The sequence below is a fragment of the Acipenser ruthenus genome, chromosome 23, assembly GCF_902713425.1.
Source record: "Acipenser ruthenus chromosome 23, fAciRut3.2 maternal haplotype, whole genome shotgun sequence".
Classification (NCBI taxonomy): domain Eukaryota; kingdom Metazoa; phylum Chordata; class Actinopteri; order Acipenseriformes; family Acipenseridae; genus Acipenser; species Acipenser ruthenus.
Window position 1 is genome coordinate 4,987,974 of NC_081211.1, and position 19,300 is coordinate 5,007,273.

Consider the following 19,300-nt stretch of genomic DNA (forward strand, 5'->3'; position numbering starts at 1 on the left):
TTTACCTTACCCTTTAGGCTATATTAAAATAATAAATTGCCATCATATAGTAATAATTTGTTTATTTAGCAGACGCCTTTATCCAAGGCAACTTACAGAGACTAGGGTGTGTGAACTATGCATCAGCTGCAGAGTCACTTACAATTACATCTCACCCGAAAGACGGAGCACAAGGAGGTTAAGTGACTTGCTCAGAGTCTCACAATGAGTCAGTGGCTGAGGTGGGATTTGTACCGGGAACCTCCTTATTACAAGCCCTTTTCTTTAACCACTGGACCACACAGCCTCCACATATAGTAGTTCTTGTCATTTACAATATTTAATATTTAAAATGCATAATTGTGGGTAGATTGAGACACAAACTGCTGTCACACACACAGAAATACTACAAAACGGGCAGGTACAGTTTTAGTTTATTTAATAAAGACACGTATGATGGTATTTGTTGATTTATCTTCACAGACTCAGAATTGTCATTCTTTTTGAATGCCCTCCTTCATGTCCACGGCAGCCAGTTGCAGTGCAGTACGAGTCCCAGTACCCAGTAGGATATGAAGTACCCCAGAAGACACTTGGTGACAGCGGAGCAGTGTGCCCAGTTCAACAGCAGCTCGGTGAGAGGATTCTGGGGAAGGATCCTCCATTCGGAGCCAGTCATGCAGGCATCACTGGAGGTGGGCATCCTGGCACGACGTGTGTGGCTCTGTGTGGAGGAAGCAGCTTTCTCGACTCTATCTGTGCTATAGAAGGGTTCATGTTTCTGAAGAAGATGGGCACTGAACCAGTACAGAACAGGAGACGAGGAAGCGAGGAATCTAGTTAGAACCTGAAAAGAAGAGCAGAAATACTTCAAATCTGACATTTCTATTTAAACCTATTCACAATGCAAATGCAAATGATTGATCGAGAGTTTAAGTGTCCATGTTAAAATGTTTAACAAGCCACAGCATTGCTACATACATTAAGGACTATATCCACATGCCATTTAACACAGTTCTGTTTGCACTGCTAAAGAACTTGGTGATCTTAAATGAGCCCCCCTGTGTTATTTAATGCTTGGTAGCATTCTGACCTTCTGAAATCTGAGATTTTTTGGGGGACAGTGGGTGGCTTCATACATCCACAACCATCCTTGTATTTATAACATCTTCAACAAATACAGAAATACAACAAAACTGACAGATCAGACCAGTTTCTCAGATGTGTGAGCTGGCATTGAATTTCATAACATTTAAACAAAATATATAGGATTTTTTTTTTGCACATCTATTTTTAAAGCATGCTCTCTGGATACTGTAACTAGTACACAAGCAGAAGAGATAACCTTTAAAATTCTCAATTGTATAGAAATGATCAGAACAATTCGCCATTGTAAATGACAACAGAACACGTTCAGATTATTTCTTCTTCTCTTTCACATTTCACAGGAGCAAGTGTTAATTGCATTCCTGTTAATATCCGGCAGTGTTTTTAACACTTCGCAATGGCTATGCTATATTTATCATAGCAGTGTCCTGGCTCAATGCAGGGAATGTAAGATTCCAAGGACCTCTACAATGATGGAGTATACCAATGAGCATCTATACTAGTTATGTAAAACAGTACCAGGAGGACATCAATAATTCCACTTAGCCCTTCACCTGGGATACAACTGCATTTTATTTTTTCATATTTGTGTGCGTTTTATTCGGGTCCTCGTTCAAAATGTGGACCCTTGTGCATTGATTGTGTCCGTCCATCTGTCCATTTCTAGCTACTGGTGAACATAACGGACTTGAATCTAGTACTGAGATTACAAGGGCCCTTTGTCCATGTGTGCAACATTATTACAAAAGGCGACCAGTGAGAAGGTTGCTCATGCTAATAAACAAATGTATTTTAATGACTTCTGGTTTGTAATTGATATTTTTTATATCAAATTTTAATATAAAAAATTACATAAAAAAAACAATTACCTGAATATGCATACAAAAGACCCCAAAAGCTAAGAGCACGGTTGCATGTACTAAGTACACAAACACCTTGGGACTATAAAATCCAGAGGCAGGTTTGTCAGACCCTTTTAAGTCAGGGTTTTCTCCTCTCTGACCCTTCTGTTTCCCATCGATAAGCCCTAGCTGCAAGCAGAACCAGGGGTTAGCAGTACAGTACTGCCAGGCTGCTGCAGTACCCAGCACTGTGACAGGCAGCGCAAGGAGGAAGTTTGGCACCTGCCTGAGTTTGTAGTACCTGAGGAACCCCACGTTCCAGTAGACATCCTGTATGTAAGAGTACAAAAGAGGGTACTGGTGAAAACACCAGCTCGGTGAGTCTCTGGTCATATCAGGGACCCGGTAGCCTTTCTGCTCGGACAGCTCAAGTAAAGCATTTGAGATAAGTTCTGGTTTCATCGTGGGTTTACAAAACGTCACATATCCATAATACTGAAAAAGACCAAAAGGCAGGAGAACGACCGCAGTCCCTACAGCCACAGAGAGCACAAACTGAAAAGAAATCCGAGCATAACTTAAAAACTTGGTCAGCTTTACCGCAGTCCTGCCAACCACTCTGGCCTGTAAAATGCAGCGTTGAAACTGAATGTAAAGCAGGAATCCAACGCTTACAATTCCATTGGAGCGGGTGGCGGTCGCGAGGGCAAACACAAAACAGCTTGTTAACGCCTGTCCTTTCTCCAGCAGCCACATCGCTCCGAACGCCAAGAAAGCAAACAGGCTCTCGGAATAGGCGGCTGCCATGAAGACATTAGCAGGCGTGATACAGTACAGCAGACTGGAGTAATAGGCCAGCCTGCGGTCCTGGAGCACCAGCCTGCCCAGGCTGTACAAAGTGACAGCATTGAGGACGAACAGGACAGAGTTTATTAACACAACAGACAGCAGCAGACGACTTCGGAAATTCAGCAATCCTCCCAAAGGCCAGAAAACAGTGGCTGCAACGGCACGCAGGCTCAGAGGAAGCAGAGGGAAGAAGGCAAAATTGTGTTCATAGACATAGCCGCGTTCAGCTATGAACAGAAAGTGCTCTGCGTCCCAGCGGGAAAGGCCCCCAAATATAACTTCTACCAGGGAGTCCCAGCATTTCGGCTCTGCAACGTGGGGAGGACTGAATGCATCGGGCACGTGGTCTGGAATCAGGGAGTTAAACACAGCCTGAAAAGATACAACAAGACACACTCAGAATGTGAAACGAGAAGAACCCTAAAAATAGTTATCCCAGTGCATCTCTGACAACAGTCTATAGAAACTTTGGAGTCAATGTACATAGGAGTCACATTTATATTTTTAAAAAAAAATGGAAATAAAACTGTAGTGATTTTTATAATTTAAAACCAAGCATAACATTAATTAAATACATCATAATTCCCCATACTAATGTGTAGAAGTGGGGCATGGTGAACAGCATACTCTGCCTGTTTCATTACAGAAACATCTCAGATCTTGTATGAAACTATAAAATAGAATGGAATTAAAACAGGGATGGAAATAAAACTCTCACTGCATAGCAGTTTGATCCATTCCTGGTTTTACTAGGAGTTTAATAGAAGACACCTGAGCTTGTTACCTATCCACTGTGGCCAATCAAGCTTATAGTAAAACCTGGAATAGGTACAACTGCTATGCAAGAGGAGTCTTACTTCCATCCTTGTTTAATTCCATTTCATAATTTATCACACAAGATCCAAGACATTTCTACTATGACATAGGTAGTGAATGCTGTTCACCATGTCCCACGCTCAGCGATCTTCAGTCACGTACCAAATGATGCTGTCAAGTTTGAGATGGGAAGAATCTACTACTGGAGAATCCTATCAGGGAGAGGTTAAAATAACTAATCCAGCAGCAGTCAAACCAACCTGCAGCAGCAGTGTAAGAGCCCTTGAGAATGTTGCAAACTTCACCACTCTCCCCACATCCATTCTTGCTGTTTGAGTTGCTTCTACATCTGTGCGCCGTGTGCAGTCCTGCCAGGAGAAGAGAGAGAACAGTAGTTTAGAGAAGATTTTTCTTGGATTTTATTTCAAAAGGGAGTTTCCCCATTGACTCATGGCTAATTTCCAAGCACGATCTGTTGAACCACCTTCAGGTACAAATAATGTTCAAATAATCCTCCCGGATTCAGTTGCTGCAATGCCTAAACTGGGTCGGTAGATGGCAATAGCACCCCTTAAGGTCTATTTCCACTGCACAACATAATTCTTCAATTCATTGGATTCATCAATCTCAAGAAAATACAAAATACATGCATTTGAAGAAAAAAACGTTACCATTCGGTTTTGCTATTTAATTACAGCCAAACCACCCGCTCTTAATCTAAAACAAGTTTACCAAACCTTTATAAATGAAATACAGACTTGTATGTATTGTTAATAAAGTATGCAAAACTTCACACAAAAGTAAGCAACACAGATTAACAGTGACAGTTTGTTTTAGCTCAAGCTACGTTACAGTAGATACAAAAACCAATTGAGAGACTTGCTTGTTTATGCAAGGCTGCAGTGCGGTAATGAGATTAAAATCCACGTAAATAAATTTAACAAAAGCGAGTTAATACATTTTGAAAATACCTTTCGCTTGTTAAATATTTTAGAAACACATAACATCAGTTAAATCGAATAATTAAAGCCCAGGTCTATTTAAATCGCATATCTCTCACACTTCCTGTTTACTCAGTCAACCATATGCAGCGCTAACCAAGAGACGAGCATGCGCATTAATGTATGACCGTCTCCGCAGGCGCAGTCAAGTCTTGGCTCGGCCTCCCTTCTGCAAAATCCAATAGCAGAGTCAAAGCTATTCTGTCATAATAAAGAATATTTTTGGCAGAGGTTCCCCTTCTGAAAATCATATTACCATGGACAAAACCATGCGGGTTTGCTAAATCGATTTGTAAATAATAATAAAAAATAAACCTTTCGAGGTAGTGCAGACAGCGCGCTATAAACAACACGAATGCAAAAACCCACATTTTAATTTGGGAATGCAATTTTACCGCGTCGTCGTGGAAATAGATGCGTGTTGTTTATGTTGAGTACACGGGTCTGCATCTGCTACTGCGTTCAATAGTAAATCATACAGCACCTGCCCTGGTTTAAAGGGGAGGTCTAATCCCGTGTCGCGTCCTTAATTGGACCAGATCAAATACAAGCACTCCTGTGACAGACTTCGTTTGTAGTCCTGGTTGGCGCCTAATTTGCTACCGCGGTGCTCCACACGCGTCTCATACATATTCATTGTGTCTGCTGCACACATTGCACGTAACGAACATCAGATAAGGACAAACCCCAGCACGCCATTGCAATTTGAGAATACTCGCGTAAATTCTAGTTTCAGCTATTGCTACTAGTGGTAGACGCGAATATTACGTCCACTTGCTCTAAGTATCGACTTGCCTGAAACCAAGCTGGAATTGTATAGAGGTCTATCAGATGTTAACAGTGTAAAGTATCATTATAAAATAATATATATATATATATATATAATGTTTTCCACACATTTCATACCTGTTAAACCAATTGTTGCCTTTGTAATTTTGCTAATTTTAAATGTCACATGAAAGGCTTTTCAGCCTTTTTAAAAAAAAAAAAAAAAAAGCATGCTACAGATTTGGTTTGTCCAGGTAGTCTATCCTTTGTTCTCCTCTTTGAAATTCACCATTACACTACCTTCTATATCATTAATGTTCTTAAACAATTCCAGTGCTATTTCTAAAGCCCTATACAGCAAGGGAGGGGAAAAAGGCCAATTAAATCACCCTCCTGGAAGATAATTGTTACTGCTGATTCCAAGGCAGCCGCTCCAGTGAAAAGACATTTGCATGAACAGATCCCATTTCAATAGAGCATAATGAGCTGTGCCCATTAATCCAGACTGAAAACGGAAAAAAAGCCATTATACACATTTTATTCATTTACGCTGTCTGCTTCACTATAATCAAACAAGTCCTAATGACCTCTGAGACAGCCTGCCACACTGGCTCCAGGCATGCAGACTCCTCCCAGCCGCCTGTGGCATAAAGAAATAAACCTGGTGTTCGGTCAAGAACGTTACAAACACCCCACATTTTAAACTCTAGATCATAAATATTTTGCAAAGACCTGTTTCCTTCCCATTGTTATGAACGTGCGTCTAATTAGTTGTATTGTAAATTCGAGTTTTGTCTTACAGGGTTAAATCAATACAAAACAAACTAGAAAACATTTCATTTGGATCAAACCAACCCGACTAATCTTTGACGCAACAGCTGGTCTTAAAAATGGAAAGGTATATGTTGTAAGCAAGTTAAAATTATTATAACCAAGTGTGACTTAGTAACTGAAAAAGAATGTCGCTGGGAAATTTCATCTCCAACTGAAAAAGCTTAATGTTAACTGTTTTGCTTTTTATACATGTGATGTTTTGCATCCTGGTGGACATCAACATCTTCTGCACCATTTTCATATGGATGCTCTGGGTCTCTTCCTCCATCAAAGCAATTCTGGTACAGATTGTTGGCAGCAGTTTAATACATTCTTCCAAGCTACGAGTAGGGCTGTAATTTAAGTGTAGATTATTGTTTGGTTACATGGAGATTTAGCATTTTTTCAAAGCGTTCCAGAATAAAACACACAACTGTTTCTCTTTGTTCTTTTACTCCTACACCAAACCATGAAAGACTTGGGAAGTTAGCCATCTAGTGTACTATTTAGTTATAGCCGATTTAAAAATTGTCACGGAAATACCAAATCCAGTCCATCCCAGTGCAAACAATATACAAGTTTAAATTTCCCGATTTGATTAAAAATGGTGCTAAATTGGACTCTTTCCTCTCACAAATATTGATGATCCCCACTGATTCTGCTGATGCAGTAAAGCATAAGTCTCTAAATCTGCACACATGACTAGGAGTATAACCTGCATATAAAAACGGAAGTGAAATCAATATTCACCCAAAACAATCAGTGTGTCCTGGACTTGAGGGCATATTCCCCAAACCACGAGGAAGGCATCCTGTTGCAACAGACCTTTAGTTCAGCACAGACATTATGAAAGGTCTCTGTAGGGGTGTTGCAGGAGGTGTTATTCCATCTCTTATAGTGTAATACAAACTTTCACAGGCCATATATACAGTACCAGTATATCCCCAGTCTCAATGGCATCTAGGAAGGATTTCTTCATCAGGTGAGTCTTCTCTTGGTTCAGACTAGGAAGCAGTGCAGACCTATTTTTTTCTAGTCTTAACTGGCATATTTGAATGCTTAATTATTCAACTCAAACATGGAATTCATTTAACACTAAACATTAATGTCTTTTGTGCCATTGCCTTTCCATTCTGTCCAACCTGAAATGGACTAGCTTCTAAAACATTTATCAAATACATTCAGTAGTTATTTATTTGTGGAAGTTAGTGAAGGCTGGGGTAGGTGATCCCGTTTTAGTTTTTTCTAAAGAATCTTCACTAAATGAATAAAACCATCACAAACGTCTTACGAAGATTTAATGTACATTTATTCTTAACACGTGGAACATATAGTATAAAGATTTCATACTGAATAAATGATATTCATTAAGCCAAAAAAAGGAAAAAAGAGGAATTTACATCAAGTTTTTAGCTACATCGTCTGAAATACAAATATGCAGAATCCATATCACTGAAAATAAAATAAAAAAAATCTCAAATTGTGTTTCTTCATCAGGGTTTTTTTTTTGTTTGTTTTTTTTTTGTATCAGGAGCTTCAACTGAACCTAAAACGATTTGTTTCTCCACACCTTGATTCGAAAGAATAAAACGTGATCCGCTGCAGTCTCAGGAGCAGAGCAGCTAGTTTACGCACAGTAAGAGCTGCACGTCACCCCTCTAGGGAGATAGACAGGCCAAGGCAGGGGGGTGGGGGTTAAATTAGCACATGGCGGGATTTGATGCAGGGAATTAAACTTGTGTAACCTTTCCGTCTTCCGAGATAAAAAGATCAAGAGCTCCAGAGGGTGAGAGAAAGAGAAAGAGAGAAAGTGTAATGTACAACGTCATATATACATCGCAGCAAGGCTGCAGCTAAAGTTGAAAACCAGTTCTAAGAGGTGATTTCTTTTTAAGGGTAAATTCATACAATCAAGGGATTAGAAGAGGTCGGGGTGTTGTAGGTTCACACGATACTTTGGGGGGAAAGCCATTTTTTTCTTCAACGTTAACTAAAAACTTTTTTAAAAACTACAGTTTTGCTGCAGAGCCAGCATTTCTCAGTGTGAAACAGTATTATTACAGTATGTTTACAGTTTAATTTTTTTATTTTAAGGTGTACAGTACAGAAAAAAGTCCTACAATCTACTGCACAGGCCTCCCATTTAAAGACGTCTGTTCACAGCTGGTAACCTGGTTTCTGTAGACTGAATATATAGCATCCAAGTTACAGCAATTATACCACAAGAGTTCAGAAGTCTATTTAGCTTCCAAATATGAACCATAAAATTGTATTTTTTTTTTTTATCCATGCCCCCGATTGGAGAGCCAGGGCACATTTTATTCCCCAAACTCACTGTAAACGAGACAGCAACTTTGGTTACAGTTGGTTTTTTGTTTAAAAAAAAGTCCTTCCCGTTAGGCAGCAAACACTCTCCTGGACAGGGTTTCCCATCTTTTGTATCTTTTCATTTTTAATCCACAACTACTTCATGATATCCTTCCGTCGTGAGAAGCAGGGGGGCGAGGGCAGACAGTGGAATCCGAGGTGTTTTTGCATAAATAAAAAGGACAAAAACAGTCAGTTTTCTCTAAGTTTTCTCCACTCACGCGCAACAGACACACAAAAGGGGGGGATCACAGGAGCATCCCACGGCTGTCATGACTGGCCTATTAAAAACAGTACGTCACAAATCACATGGGACACCAGCGAGTTCATGAGGGGGGAAACCGAGATGTCCAGTAGCCGCGACTCGTACAACGTGAACTCCGAGTGGTTCTCCTCCACTTTGGCCATGGCGTGGAGGGCCCGGGCTGCCCGGCGCATCATGTCCGCGCTGGTGGGCTCGAAGGGGGGGTTCTGCATGTGAAGGATGCTGGGCTGGCTCTGTTGGAACTGGGTGGCTGCTAGACTGTCCTCCAGGAAGCCCAGCAGGTTGCCGATGCTGCCCTTCTGCACGGCAATGGCTCGGGCCGCCAGGCTGTCACCTTGGGCCAAGTTGGCAAGGAGGACAACAGCCATCTCCCGGCACACAGGGATCTTCCGCTCGCCTACCAGGCGGACCAGGGTCCCGTAGAGTTTCTCTAGCCTGCTGAAGGGTGGCGTGGCCAGGATGAGGTCCACATTGTTGTCCTGGATGCTGAGTTTGCTCAGGGTCTCAAAGACCAGTCTCTGGGGGGAGAGCACGCCGTTGACCCCCAGGGTAGGGAAGGGGTCCTGGGCCTCAGCTGAGGGGCAGACTGCCCAGTGGAGCAACCCGTCGAGGATGGGCAGGCAGATGCTCTCAGGGTAGAGTGAGAGATCCAGCTGGCCAGAGATGTTGGCCAGGGTGACCAGGGTGTTCTCTCGCAGCATCTCTAGACAGTCCCACCACCACTCGTCCTTCTCGCAGCTCACGCCCTCGTCTTCCTCCTCCTCCTTCTCGTAGGTGAGCGGGGCCTGCTTGCGCTCGGGGTGCTCGTGTTGCAGCAGGATGAGCCGGCCCAGAATCAGGAGGAGGCCCGGGTGCTTGGACATCTCCAGGTCATTGACCGGCACGAAGGACAGGCTGCGGATGATGTTTGAGACGCAGACGCAGCGCTTGGCCAACGAGTCCTGCCAGTCTGCGATGGTGCTCAGGGGGGTCTCGTCCTTGCTGCGGGGCTCGTCCTCCAGGATTTTGATGTTGTGGTGGCTCTGGGTGGCACGGTTGATGCTAAAGGGGAACTTGCTGTTCTCCCTGTGGCTCTCTGGTGTGCCTCGCACAGCCTCCTCGGTCAGAGAGCCCGGCCGGGCAGAGAGCACGTCATCTATGGTTGCTGTGATGCTCTTTTCTGGCGGCTGCTCGTCGCCGCTCTTTGCTTTCTCCCCTCCTTCCGTTGCCCCTTGCTTGCTTTCGGTCACAGCTGGCTTCTTGTGGCCGGCGACAGCAGTGGCTCGTTTCCGGGGCAGCAGCATCTTGCTTTCGAAGTGGGTCTGGATGTGTTCCGTGGTGTCTCCGCCACCAATGCGCCAATGCTGCAGCCCGCTATCGAACTCTTGCAGCCTGCCGAGCTTGCTGGAGCAGTCCACCACAAAGGGGTCTTTCTTACGCACCATCTTGATGGGCAGCTTGTCGAACTTGCTGGCTTGCCGGGGCTTTTCAGCGTCAGTCTCCTGGGAGGGCACCCTGGGTTTGGGGTCCTTCATATCCATTTCCCCCTCCGCCTTATCCTCGCCCTGCTCTTCCTCTTGTTTCACCTCGGCTGCAGGCTGCTCGGCTTCCTCAGTCTGGTCTTCGTCATCTTCTTCCTCCTCCTCCTCCTCTTCGATATCCTCCACCTCCTCCTCCTCTTCATCCTCAGAGCCTGATGCCCGCTCACTGTTCATGTGCTCTGGATCCAGCAGGGTGCGCTGTCCAGGATCCCCTACCTCGTACTCCTTCAGGATCCCAAAGATCTCAATGAGGCAGCGCCGGAAATATTCCACCACCAGCTCCAAGAAGCCAGGCAGCTGCAACAAAACGCAAAAGTTACTCAGATAAAACATTGAACTCATTCTTAAGTTTGTTCAAATTGAGATTTTCCTCTATAGTTCTCATGTATCTTTGTGACAAAGTCTGCTTTGAAAAAAAAAAAGGAATTTTTTACATCGTGTCATCTGTGTCACTTTAGATCCTGCTGGGGACTCACCTGGCAGAGGTTGAAGGTAGCAATGCTGTTGTCATCGTACAGTAGAATATTAATGGTGTCTAAAGCCCAGGTGCTCTCCGCTAGCAAACCAGATTTTAAGGACATCATTATTTTCCAGGCCTCAGGAGTTCCTTTGGGAAGAGACATTGAAGATAAAATTAAAGTGCCCATAGTTTTTACAATTATATTAAAAAAGGGGGGTTGTTTATTTAGTCAAGTGCTATTATAAATAGAAGAAACGATTTAAAACAAAACTAAAGGCAGGAAAGCAAACCTGCAATGACTAGATTTAGCCACTTGGTGCCGTCAAACCTAAAACGACAGGATAGTCACTTGTGCAGTTCTGTGGTTTGGCCACAAATTGTGTAAGACTTTGAAAACCTATGAATGGCCCAAGACTAGCATCCAGATTTCCCTTTGAACTATTAATTATGCAGTTAAAAAACAGCAAAAACACAGAAGTCCTAGGCTTGCGCACACTAAAATCTGCAGGTAAGGACTCAATCTGAGCCGCACTCTTACCGATCTCTTTTGCGGTTAGTCGCCGGCGAGGTTTGAGGATAGGCTGCGTTGCCTCGGTTGAACCCGGTGGGAAAGTGATGTCTCTTCGTATCAGAGGGGGCTGAACCGGGCTGGGGGTGATGTGCGACGCAGGAACGGGTGGGCCAGCCTTCTGCATCTTCATCCCCGAGTGCATGAAAGGTAATTTGCTGGGGGACGTCCGGTTTTCGACGGGCCGGGGCATGGGGGCAGGGCTGGGGACCTGCGGAATGTGGTTCTGCATGGCGGGGGGAGTCTGGTAGTTTGACTGCAGGGGCCGGGTCATGGGGGGCACTGTGCCAGAGGGGCCGTACGGGGGCTGGCGCTGGGCCACGTGGGCGGGCCACTGTCCTTCGTGGTTCATCCGCTGGTCAGAGGGCATCATTTCCTCTGATCGGTTCATCCCATGGTAGCCTGGGCCCTGCGCTGGGGCCCCAGGACCCTGTCGGTTGGGGAAGTTGTAGCCCATCTCATTGCGACCTTGCCACATGCTACCCTGAGGACCGTCCGGGGTGGACTGCATGGGGCTGACCATCATCTGCGGAGGAATGGCCTGCTGGGAGTTAGGCCCTGCTGTGGCCTGTACCCTCTCTCGACCGAACTGGAAGGGGAACTGGTTCTGTGGGCCTGGGGGTCGCCTGTCTGAGCCGGGGTAAGCGTTTCCATACTGGTTGTACATCTCCTGCTGGACTGGGGGCGCTGCCTGTTGCTGTGGCTGTGGCTGTTGCTGCCCACTGAAAGGAACATTGTACATCTCCCCCGCGTGCAGCTTGGCAGGGGGTCCATAAACCCCATCCACTGGGCGCTTATAGTTCTAAAAGGAAAGTCAAACACAATCAATGTGAAAGACTGCTTTCCATCACTGTCTCTCTAGGTTAAAATGCAAGCACAAGTGTGCAACACACAACTCTTGAAAACGCATCTCTTTAAAAACATCTAGTGTATGGTAAAAACAACGTAAGCTTACTAAACTGCTGTGTTGGCTTCAGTTAATTTTGTGGTGCTTGTTTAAACAAGTTATTCGCCAAACATGTTTTTTAAATATAGTAAACAATTTGTGAAATGGATTTAAAATCAACACGCCAAATAATTCATGGTTTGTAATGCTTTCGAATGTACTTGGTTGTACAATCAAGGGGAGCTCTGTTGGCACCAGTGAAATGGACCTGGCTATAAGCCTTACCTGCTGTTGCTGGCCATACATTCCTGGCTGCTGGTTGGGGTAGGGACCACCAGGTGGGGCTCCTTGACAAGGGTACTGATTTCCATAGGAATCGTGCCTGCAAATGAAAAGCACAATCCATTAGGAGAGGTATTTAGTAAGATAATGAATTCAGATTAGCTCTCGCAGATTAAAACATCTTGTTTTAAGGAGTCCCTGTTGGTAGCAACATGGCAACCAAACTGTACGGGTATTCTGAATTGCTGTGGGGCATCAGTAAGCTAGAGGAGTCATGTAAAGTAGAGGGGGCTGTACTGTACTGACCGTTGCTGTGGCGGGTAGCGGTTTGGCGAGTACATCCCCGAGTCTGCGTTGGAAGGCATCAGGTTTGGCTGTGGAGCTCCTGGTCCCATGCTCCCCTCGGGACCCATTCCAGGCTCTTGTCTGAAACGGATGAAAGAGATCTTGAGGATTCCCTTAACCCAGGAGGTTTTTAACCACTTTCCTCAGGAACGGAACAGCATTTACTATTTTAGTTTCAACAAGTTCCCACCTCATGTGGTAGTTCAACCTACAGGGAGAAGGCCTACATTTATAGTCACTTGGTTTTTTTGTGTCACTGCCATAGAAAACACAATTTTGAACAGCCAGTCTCAAAATGCTGCATTATTTTTTTTAATAAAGTTGTATTAACCTTATGGCAAAAATGTGTAGATTGTTGTTAAAGAAGGTTTGACTTTTTGATAAATCTGACTAACGGCACATTATCTGGTAAATTAAGCGTCAAGTATAATGTACCTCCGGTCGTAGCCCGGCCCATAAGGATACTGCTGCCGTTGTCCCATCGCCATGTTGCCCATGGAGCCAGGGGGAGGCCGGTTATACTGCTCAGTCATCCCACTGTTGGGACCTTGTCCTGGGGACATGAACTGCTCACCACCTACATTAGGAAGGACCAGAGATGACATTCACTCAGTAAAGTCCAGGTACCTTGCAGCACTCGCTAGAACCCGGTGCTGGATAATTTAAGTACATACGCAACAAAAAGTATCCACAATTAGGATTTGCTCACCAAAATATTTGTAACTTATTTGTGCAACATCAAGATTAAAAAGTGACTTCTATGTTTTGTAAATCCTGATGGAGGTGCACAGCACCAAAACATTGATTTGACTTGTTCATTTTTTAATCTTGACATTGCACAAATAAGTAAAAAATATTTTGGTGAACAAATCCTGACTGCAGATACTCTTTGTTGCAACTGACATTCACTACAATATATTGTCAGACTGAGGCTCACAAGTGCTACTTAAGTCCAGTTTTGTTCAGGGATTTTGATTAAAAGCTCTTTGTTCATATTTTTCTTAAATCAGGCCCCAAATGTAGACACTCATGGGTTTTCTCGCCATATAAAATAGGAAATATATCTTAGCCTTTTCTTTCAACTTGAGACTAGTACAATATTGACAAGATGCATTTACCAAATGCTCCACTTCATAAACAGTTTCCTAAAATAGTCTTGTTAGTACAAACAGTGCTAGAATGTATTGGAGAAAAGTCCTTGCCTTTCCGCATGGCACCAAAGGGATCCTTGTTGGGTTCGTACTGCATCCGGCTCAGCATCTCAGGTTGGTATCCGGAGTTGGGAGTCATGGAATTCCGCCTCTGGAAAGCGGGATCGCTGCTGTCCGCAAACGGGTCCTGGAGGTTTACCATGTTGGGCCTAAGAAGTGACAAATCACAACAGAGGTTATTGTCAGACAAGAACTAGTTGGCTTCAGCTTTCAGTACAAAATCTAAAAATTGGGGGACATTCTAGTGGACAGTGCAGCTGTATATGTCTGTATGGATGTCACTTTTAGTAAGTTAAATCATGGGTAGATGACACTTCCAAATCTATATATTTTCAGCTATGCATGGACATTTGTTACAAGAAGCAATTTCCACTGCAGCAAGTATACGTTAGTGTGATACGCATGTTACAGACACAGCTAGTTTTAACTTGAAGAAAGATTTATTTTTAACAGCTTTTTAAGGCAGTTACATAAACATTCAAGGATTATATTGATCAGACTTCCTGATTTTTCCAAAAATATCACAATGAGTCTTTGTGGACTGCCAGCCTCTATCCTTGAGCCCTACCCTTCAGAGGGCAACCCCCGTGGTCCTTTATTTAAAATTCCATTACTGATCTAAACAGTACCTGACTCCAGGCATGGGTGGCATCTGGCTGTGTGGTGTAGAAGCCGGAGTGGGGGGCTTCAGATCTCCTCCCTCTGCCATCGAGCTGCTGGTGGACTGGGGAGTCTGAGGCCCCTGCAAGGACCCGGAGCCCGCTGTGTGGAACACAAGCACAGACATGGTCAGAGGGCACTTTCACACCTAGTTCACTTGCAAGTGATTCCAATCGTAGTTCACACACTCCATGGTGCTTGCTGAAGTAAGTCACTTCCATGATTTGCTTCGCTGTTTGGCACGGTTCGCTTACAAGTCAACTGCAAAAAGTTGAAAAGGAGTAAAGTGGCAAATGTACCAAGTCCCCTTCCAAGCACATTTCAAGTGATCTCGGTTCACTTGGTTTGATGCACATCCGGGTGCGATTCTGTGGTTCAGAGGTTTCACATATCACTCCAAGAGAACCAAACTTCAATCCGCATCAAAGGGTCAAACGAACTAGGTGTGAGTGCCCAGAGACACACAAAAAGAGTCTGTTGGCATTGACCACGCAGGATTTCATAAAAAGTAGCCATGGTGATGCAACAATAGAATAATGGATTCAAGCTTTTAAGAACTGAAGTTTAAAATTCACTGCAGAGTGATGTCAAAGCCACCTATTTACCTTGTTGTAACCTGGTTTTAAACAAAGCATAACACAGTGTGTTTGAAATACTAATAAATCAGAAGTAGGATGTCAGCAGTTCTGTATGCAAATACAAAACAGTGCTGATGACTCACCTCATGTAACCAAAAAATGAATCTATCATGGCTTTAAAAAGGTTGATCTTAACCACATCATTTATTAGTACCATGGAAGCAATAACACTAACCATTACATTTACAAAAGGTTTCTACTTATCCTTGACCTTGTTTATCAAACAAATCCTGCCTTCACCTACAGCTTTGGCCAAAAGTTTTGCATCATCATGTAATCAAAGAAACTACATAATGATGTCGCAAAAGTCTACCGGAAGCCATAATAGTACAGTTTCCCTGTTAGATTTAGAATATAAATATAAAAAGGCAAATGAAAAAAAAATGCAGAATGCTGAATATGCTGGCTTTATTAGTCTAATAAATCTGGCATGAGCAACCATTCTCATTAATAGTTAAAATGAGTTTGTTTTAAGCAAGATCCACCAAATCTCTTGGGTTTGTTCTGTGAATACTGGGTTGTTTTTTTGGTTTAGTTGGCTGTTGCCTAGGGAAGATTGTTTAGTTGCGATTGTGTCGGACTCGCATTTGGAACACAAAAAGGTTGCAGGCTTGCATTGTACACATCACAGCTTCCTGTTTTCAGCTGGGTTTTCTTTGAAAGCAGCATCGGTAGAAATACTAGCTCATGTGCAAGGACACCGGCTCTTTAAACATTCAAAATGCATAGCACACAAGCAATATATAAACATTAGAATGATAATGCATTTATAATTGGGGGCCAGTTAGAGTGCACTATCCAAAATCATTATTCTTCAAGTACAGAAATCCACAATACATTACTTAGCAGCAATTTATTCAATTCATTTGGAAAGCAATTTTTTGCAGAATGCAGTGGGGCAGGTATTTCTTTGGGGGAAGGGAAGTTTAATGCTGCCTATTATTGGACTAGTGTTTCACAGTACTCTATCTGTATTCTGTGTACAATTCCTAGACCCACATACAGGCCCTGCAGTATCAAATTAAATATACTTCATTGATGGACTTTGTTGATCTGTTAAATGCCAGGTCTCAAAGAAATAAAAAGTGCAGGTCCAACACTGGGCAGCAATCCACTGAACTCATTGCTATAAACTTATCACTGTTCACAATAATTACCCAGCATATAGTACTTTGTATCCTAAAATCGCATTAAATACCCATGGAGATGTATCAAAAGCAGGCTTTAGGAAGGAGAAAGCCAACCCCTTTGCTCCGCCACTTCAATTTAAATCTCTGCTGGAACAAGCCGATTGAGAGATTAGCCCAAGTCACAGCTCCATACATGAATGTGAGAGTTATTTTTCCTTGTGACTTCCCTAGTATTAGTATGCCGTGTCTGATGACTCATGCTTTCTATTCATTAAGTTGTACTCACGCAGGGGGTCACTGCCAGGTCACATTTATTCACATATCGGCACTTCACACTCCACATCACCCCCCTCCCCTTCCCTAGAGCAGGGATTCCCCTCCCTGACTAGTGACAAGGAGGGGAGGTTGTGGGGGGGAGGGGGGGGGGGTCTCTCCCTGGCTTGCATACAGAAAGAGAGTGTGTGACTTTACACACACACCTCCCTTCCCCATTCATCATTTCTGGCTCAGCACAAACCTCTAGGGAATCTGCCGCTCACAAACCTTCAGGCCAACAAAAACACGGCTCCAATCCCCCTCTCGATGACACTGGCAGGAATCTGCTTACAAACATTCTCTGCGTAAGCAGAGGAATTCCACCTCGCGGCCCCCTGCACCGTCACCTCGCATCCTAGTTTTAAATGACAGCGCTTGGACACGCTGGCACGCACTGGAAAACATGCTGGCGGCAATCACAAACACATGGAACAACCGGATTGAGAAAGTGCTTCAAAACAACACAGATTCCTTTCAAACCTGGAAGCAGCATCTTAGTCTTATGTACAAAGGGGACAGTGATTTAAAACACAAAACCAACCTTCATATCAGTGCTGGCTAAAGTAAAGACTTTACAAAAATTGATTTGGGGTTCTGCTCCTTCCCATTATCTGTAGTTTTACAGAGTGGTTTATAAAGCAAAATATGATGCATCAGCAGTATTTAGACGAAAAAAGTTTAGGGGGAAACAAGTCAAGAACCATACAAAAAATCAGAAATCAGATCATAATGTCCCTGTGGATATTACCATGTTTGCATATATGGCTTTCAACAAATTCAATGTTCCATTTCAAACTGTTCTTACTTCAAATCTCAAGCAAAAACCCTGTTTCCCCAAAACTCCAGTCTCCACAAGACTCAAAAGCAAAAACAAAACTATTAAAAGGACTACTACAGTTATTGCATGTTGTAAAAATTGCTAATTACTGGATTTGCAGTGTTGAGGCAAAAGTGACATTAAGCACAAAGAGTGTAGCAATTGTTTCCCATTTCAATTTGTACAGGGTAGCCATCTCACAAAAGCAATAAAACAGTGTTCAGTGCCATGCGACAAAACCTGCGTAAATCTGAAGGACAGCTTAACCACTTCCTTGTTTCTAGTTATCCCTATTCACAAAACCCATATCAGAATTACAGCTTTGTGGTAAAATAGGGAACGGAGTGGAGCTAACCTTGGTTATTACACCTTAAAACAGGGATGGAAAGACAACTGCTATTGCATCAGTTTCACCCATTCCAGGTTTTACTACGAATTTGGTTAGCCACAGTAACATGCTCAGGTGTCTTATTAAACTTACCGGGAAAAAAAAAGGAATGAATCAAACTGTTATGTAATGACAGTTATTTCCATCCCTGTTTTTTCTTCGTGTTGATCAATGTTTAGGTTAAACAGTACTTTGAAAAATAAACTAATAACCCCCAATAAAACAGCTGAAAAGGGTTTCTCCAGTGGCAAACTAGATTTCAGAATAATGTCTTTAAACATTCTTTACAAACAATTCAAGGGTTTCTCAGAGAGGTCCAGCACTCACCAGGGGAGGGGGGCTGGATCTTGGCCTGGTTCTTCTTCGCATCAGCTGCATTGAAGAGGTCTGGCGGGGGGTCCTCTCCGCGCTCGATCTTGCACTCGAAGGCGTACAGACACTGGATGTACTGCTTCTTCAGGGAGCTGGCAGCGCTGCTCGAGGTGCCCACGTTCAGGTTGGTAGCAAGTTCACGCCACTTTTTATTCTTGTTCACCTGCAAACGCAAGAGAAGCTGGTTCAGCCAAAGCAGCCACAAGCAACACCCGCAAAAGTCGCCGAAGAGCAGCAGTGTAACAGATTGGATTGAAGCACAGCTTACATAGCACTTTAAATAAGCTACGTGTCCCCAGCAATCCTGATGTGCCAAATGTGTTATTTACATTGTATTCATTTCCTTAAGTTTGTAGATTTTAGTGTATGAACCTTTGAATGTATGGCTTCTTGTCCTGACTGCATATGCATGTATAGTGACAGCTTTCTTCAGTTTGCAGATAAATCCAGTTGCTTGAATCTTGATAAACGAAACATGGGACAAGCTGCTTTCTCCAGCAAGGTAGCTACACACACACACACAAAGGTAATTAAGAATTATGCACAGAGAGAATTTGCTGGCCGACTATCAATTTCCATTAGTAGGCGATTAAGCTTATATTAACAGACAGCTTTCTATCGTTTGATGCAGCTGGTAGTAACATCAACATCTGAGAATGTCTTTGCGAGTGTTAAATTGAAAAGAAAGAGTAATTAAGGAAACGATTGAAAATTGATTTTAATTTGCAGGCCTGCGACGCCGCACTGGAGAGTTTGATTTGACCTACTTCTTCGTGGCCTACTTCTCCCCCTTTTCATATTTGAGCAGATTCACTAAAGTACTGAAACTGATTTATGTCTCAGTGCGCACCACCTGGAGCACCACTGAATACAAAAGACTTCAAGCAGGAGAACATCAACA

The 19,300-nt window shown here is 43.4% G+C and overlaps 2 protein-coding genes across 10 annotated transcripts in view; both read right to left on the minus strand.

Moving 5' to 3' along the window:
- Positions 1-53: 53 nt before the first annotated feature.
- On the minus strand, positions 54-7,334 carry LOC117413991 (GPI mannosyltransferase 2-like). Of its 8 annotated transcripts, none has more exons than XM_058997549.1 (4): positions 7,110-7,334; positions 3,854-3,961; positions 1,956-3,149; positions 54-826 (listed from the first exon to the last, which is right to left on the minus strand). In XM_058997549.1, the coding sequence occupies exons 1-4, from the start codon at positions 7,152-7,154 to the stop codon at positions 497-499; spliced, it is 1,677 nt and encodes a 558-aa protein (XP_058853532.1). In that variant the 5' UTR covers positions 7,155-7,334; the 3' UTR covers positions 54-496. The 8 variants fall into 8 exon arrangements, with proteins under 8 accessions (XP_058853532.1, XP_058853535.1, XP_058853533.1 ...); XM_058997552.1 differs by lacking the exon at positions 7,110-7,334 and adding an exon at positions 6,926-7,102; XM_058997550.1 differs by lacking the exon at positions 7,110-7,334 and adding an exon at positions 5,079-5,347.
- A 128-nt stretch (positions 7,335-7,462) lies between these two features.
- The window catches only part of LOC117413246 (AT-rich interactive domain-containing protein 1A-like), a 58,443-nt gene continuing 46,605 nt past the window's right edge, over positions 7,463-19,300 (minus strand). For both annotated transcript variants that reach the window (XM_058997548.1, XM_058997547.1), the window contains exons 12-20: positions 18,355-18,562; positions 14,709-14,841; positions 14,071-14,228; positions 13,304-13,445; positions 12,830-12,949; positions 12,527-12,623; positions 11,326-12,157; positions 10,804-10,934; positions 7,463-10,624 (exon numbers count right to left, since the gene is read on the minus strand). In XM_058997548.1, the coding sequence (XP_058853531.1) occupies positions 8,813-10,624; positions 10,804-10,934; positions 11,326-12,157; positions 12,527-12,623; positions 12,830-12,949; positions 13,304-13,445; positions 14,071-14,228; positions 14,709-14,841; positions 18,355-18,562 (3,633 nt within the window). In that variant the 3' untranslated portion in view covers positions 7,463-8,812. The remainder of the gene's footprint in view (positions 10,625-10,803; positions 10,935-11,325; positions 12,158-12,526; positions 12,624-12,829; positions 12,950-13,303; positions 13,446-14,070; positions 14,229-14,708; positions 14,842-18,354; positions 18,563-19,300) is intronic.

Bases quoted from the DNA above. Each gene is read 5' to 3' on its own strand.
- LOC117413991 (XM_058997549.1), bottom strand. From the start codon at position 7,154: ATGAAGAAATCCTTCCTAGATGCCATTGAGACTGGGGATATACTG. The intron at 3,962-7,109 runs GTACTGTATATA...TTCTCCTGGCAG, and splicing joins TTGAGACTGGGGATATACTG to GACTGCACACGGCGCACAGA. The intron at 827-1,955 runs GTAATTGTTTTT...TCTTCTTTTCAG, and splicing joins TCTTTTGTATGCATATTCAG to GTTCTAACTAGATTCCTCGC.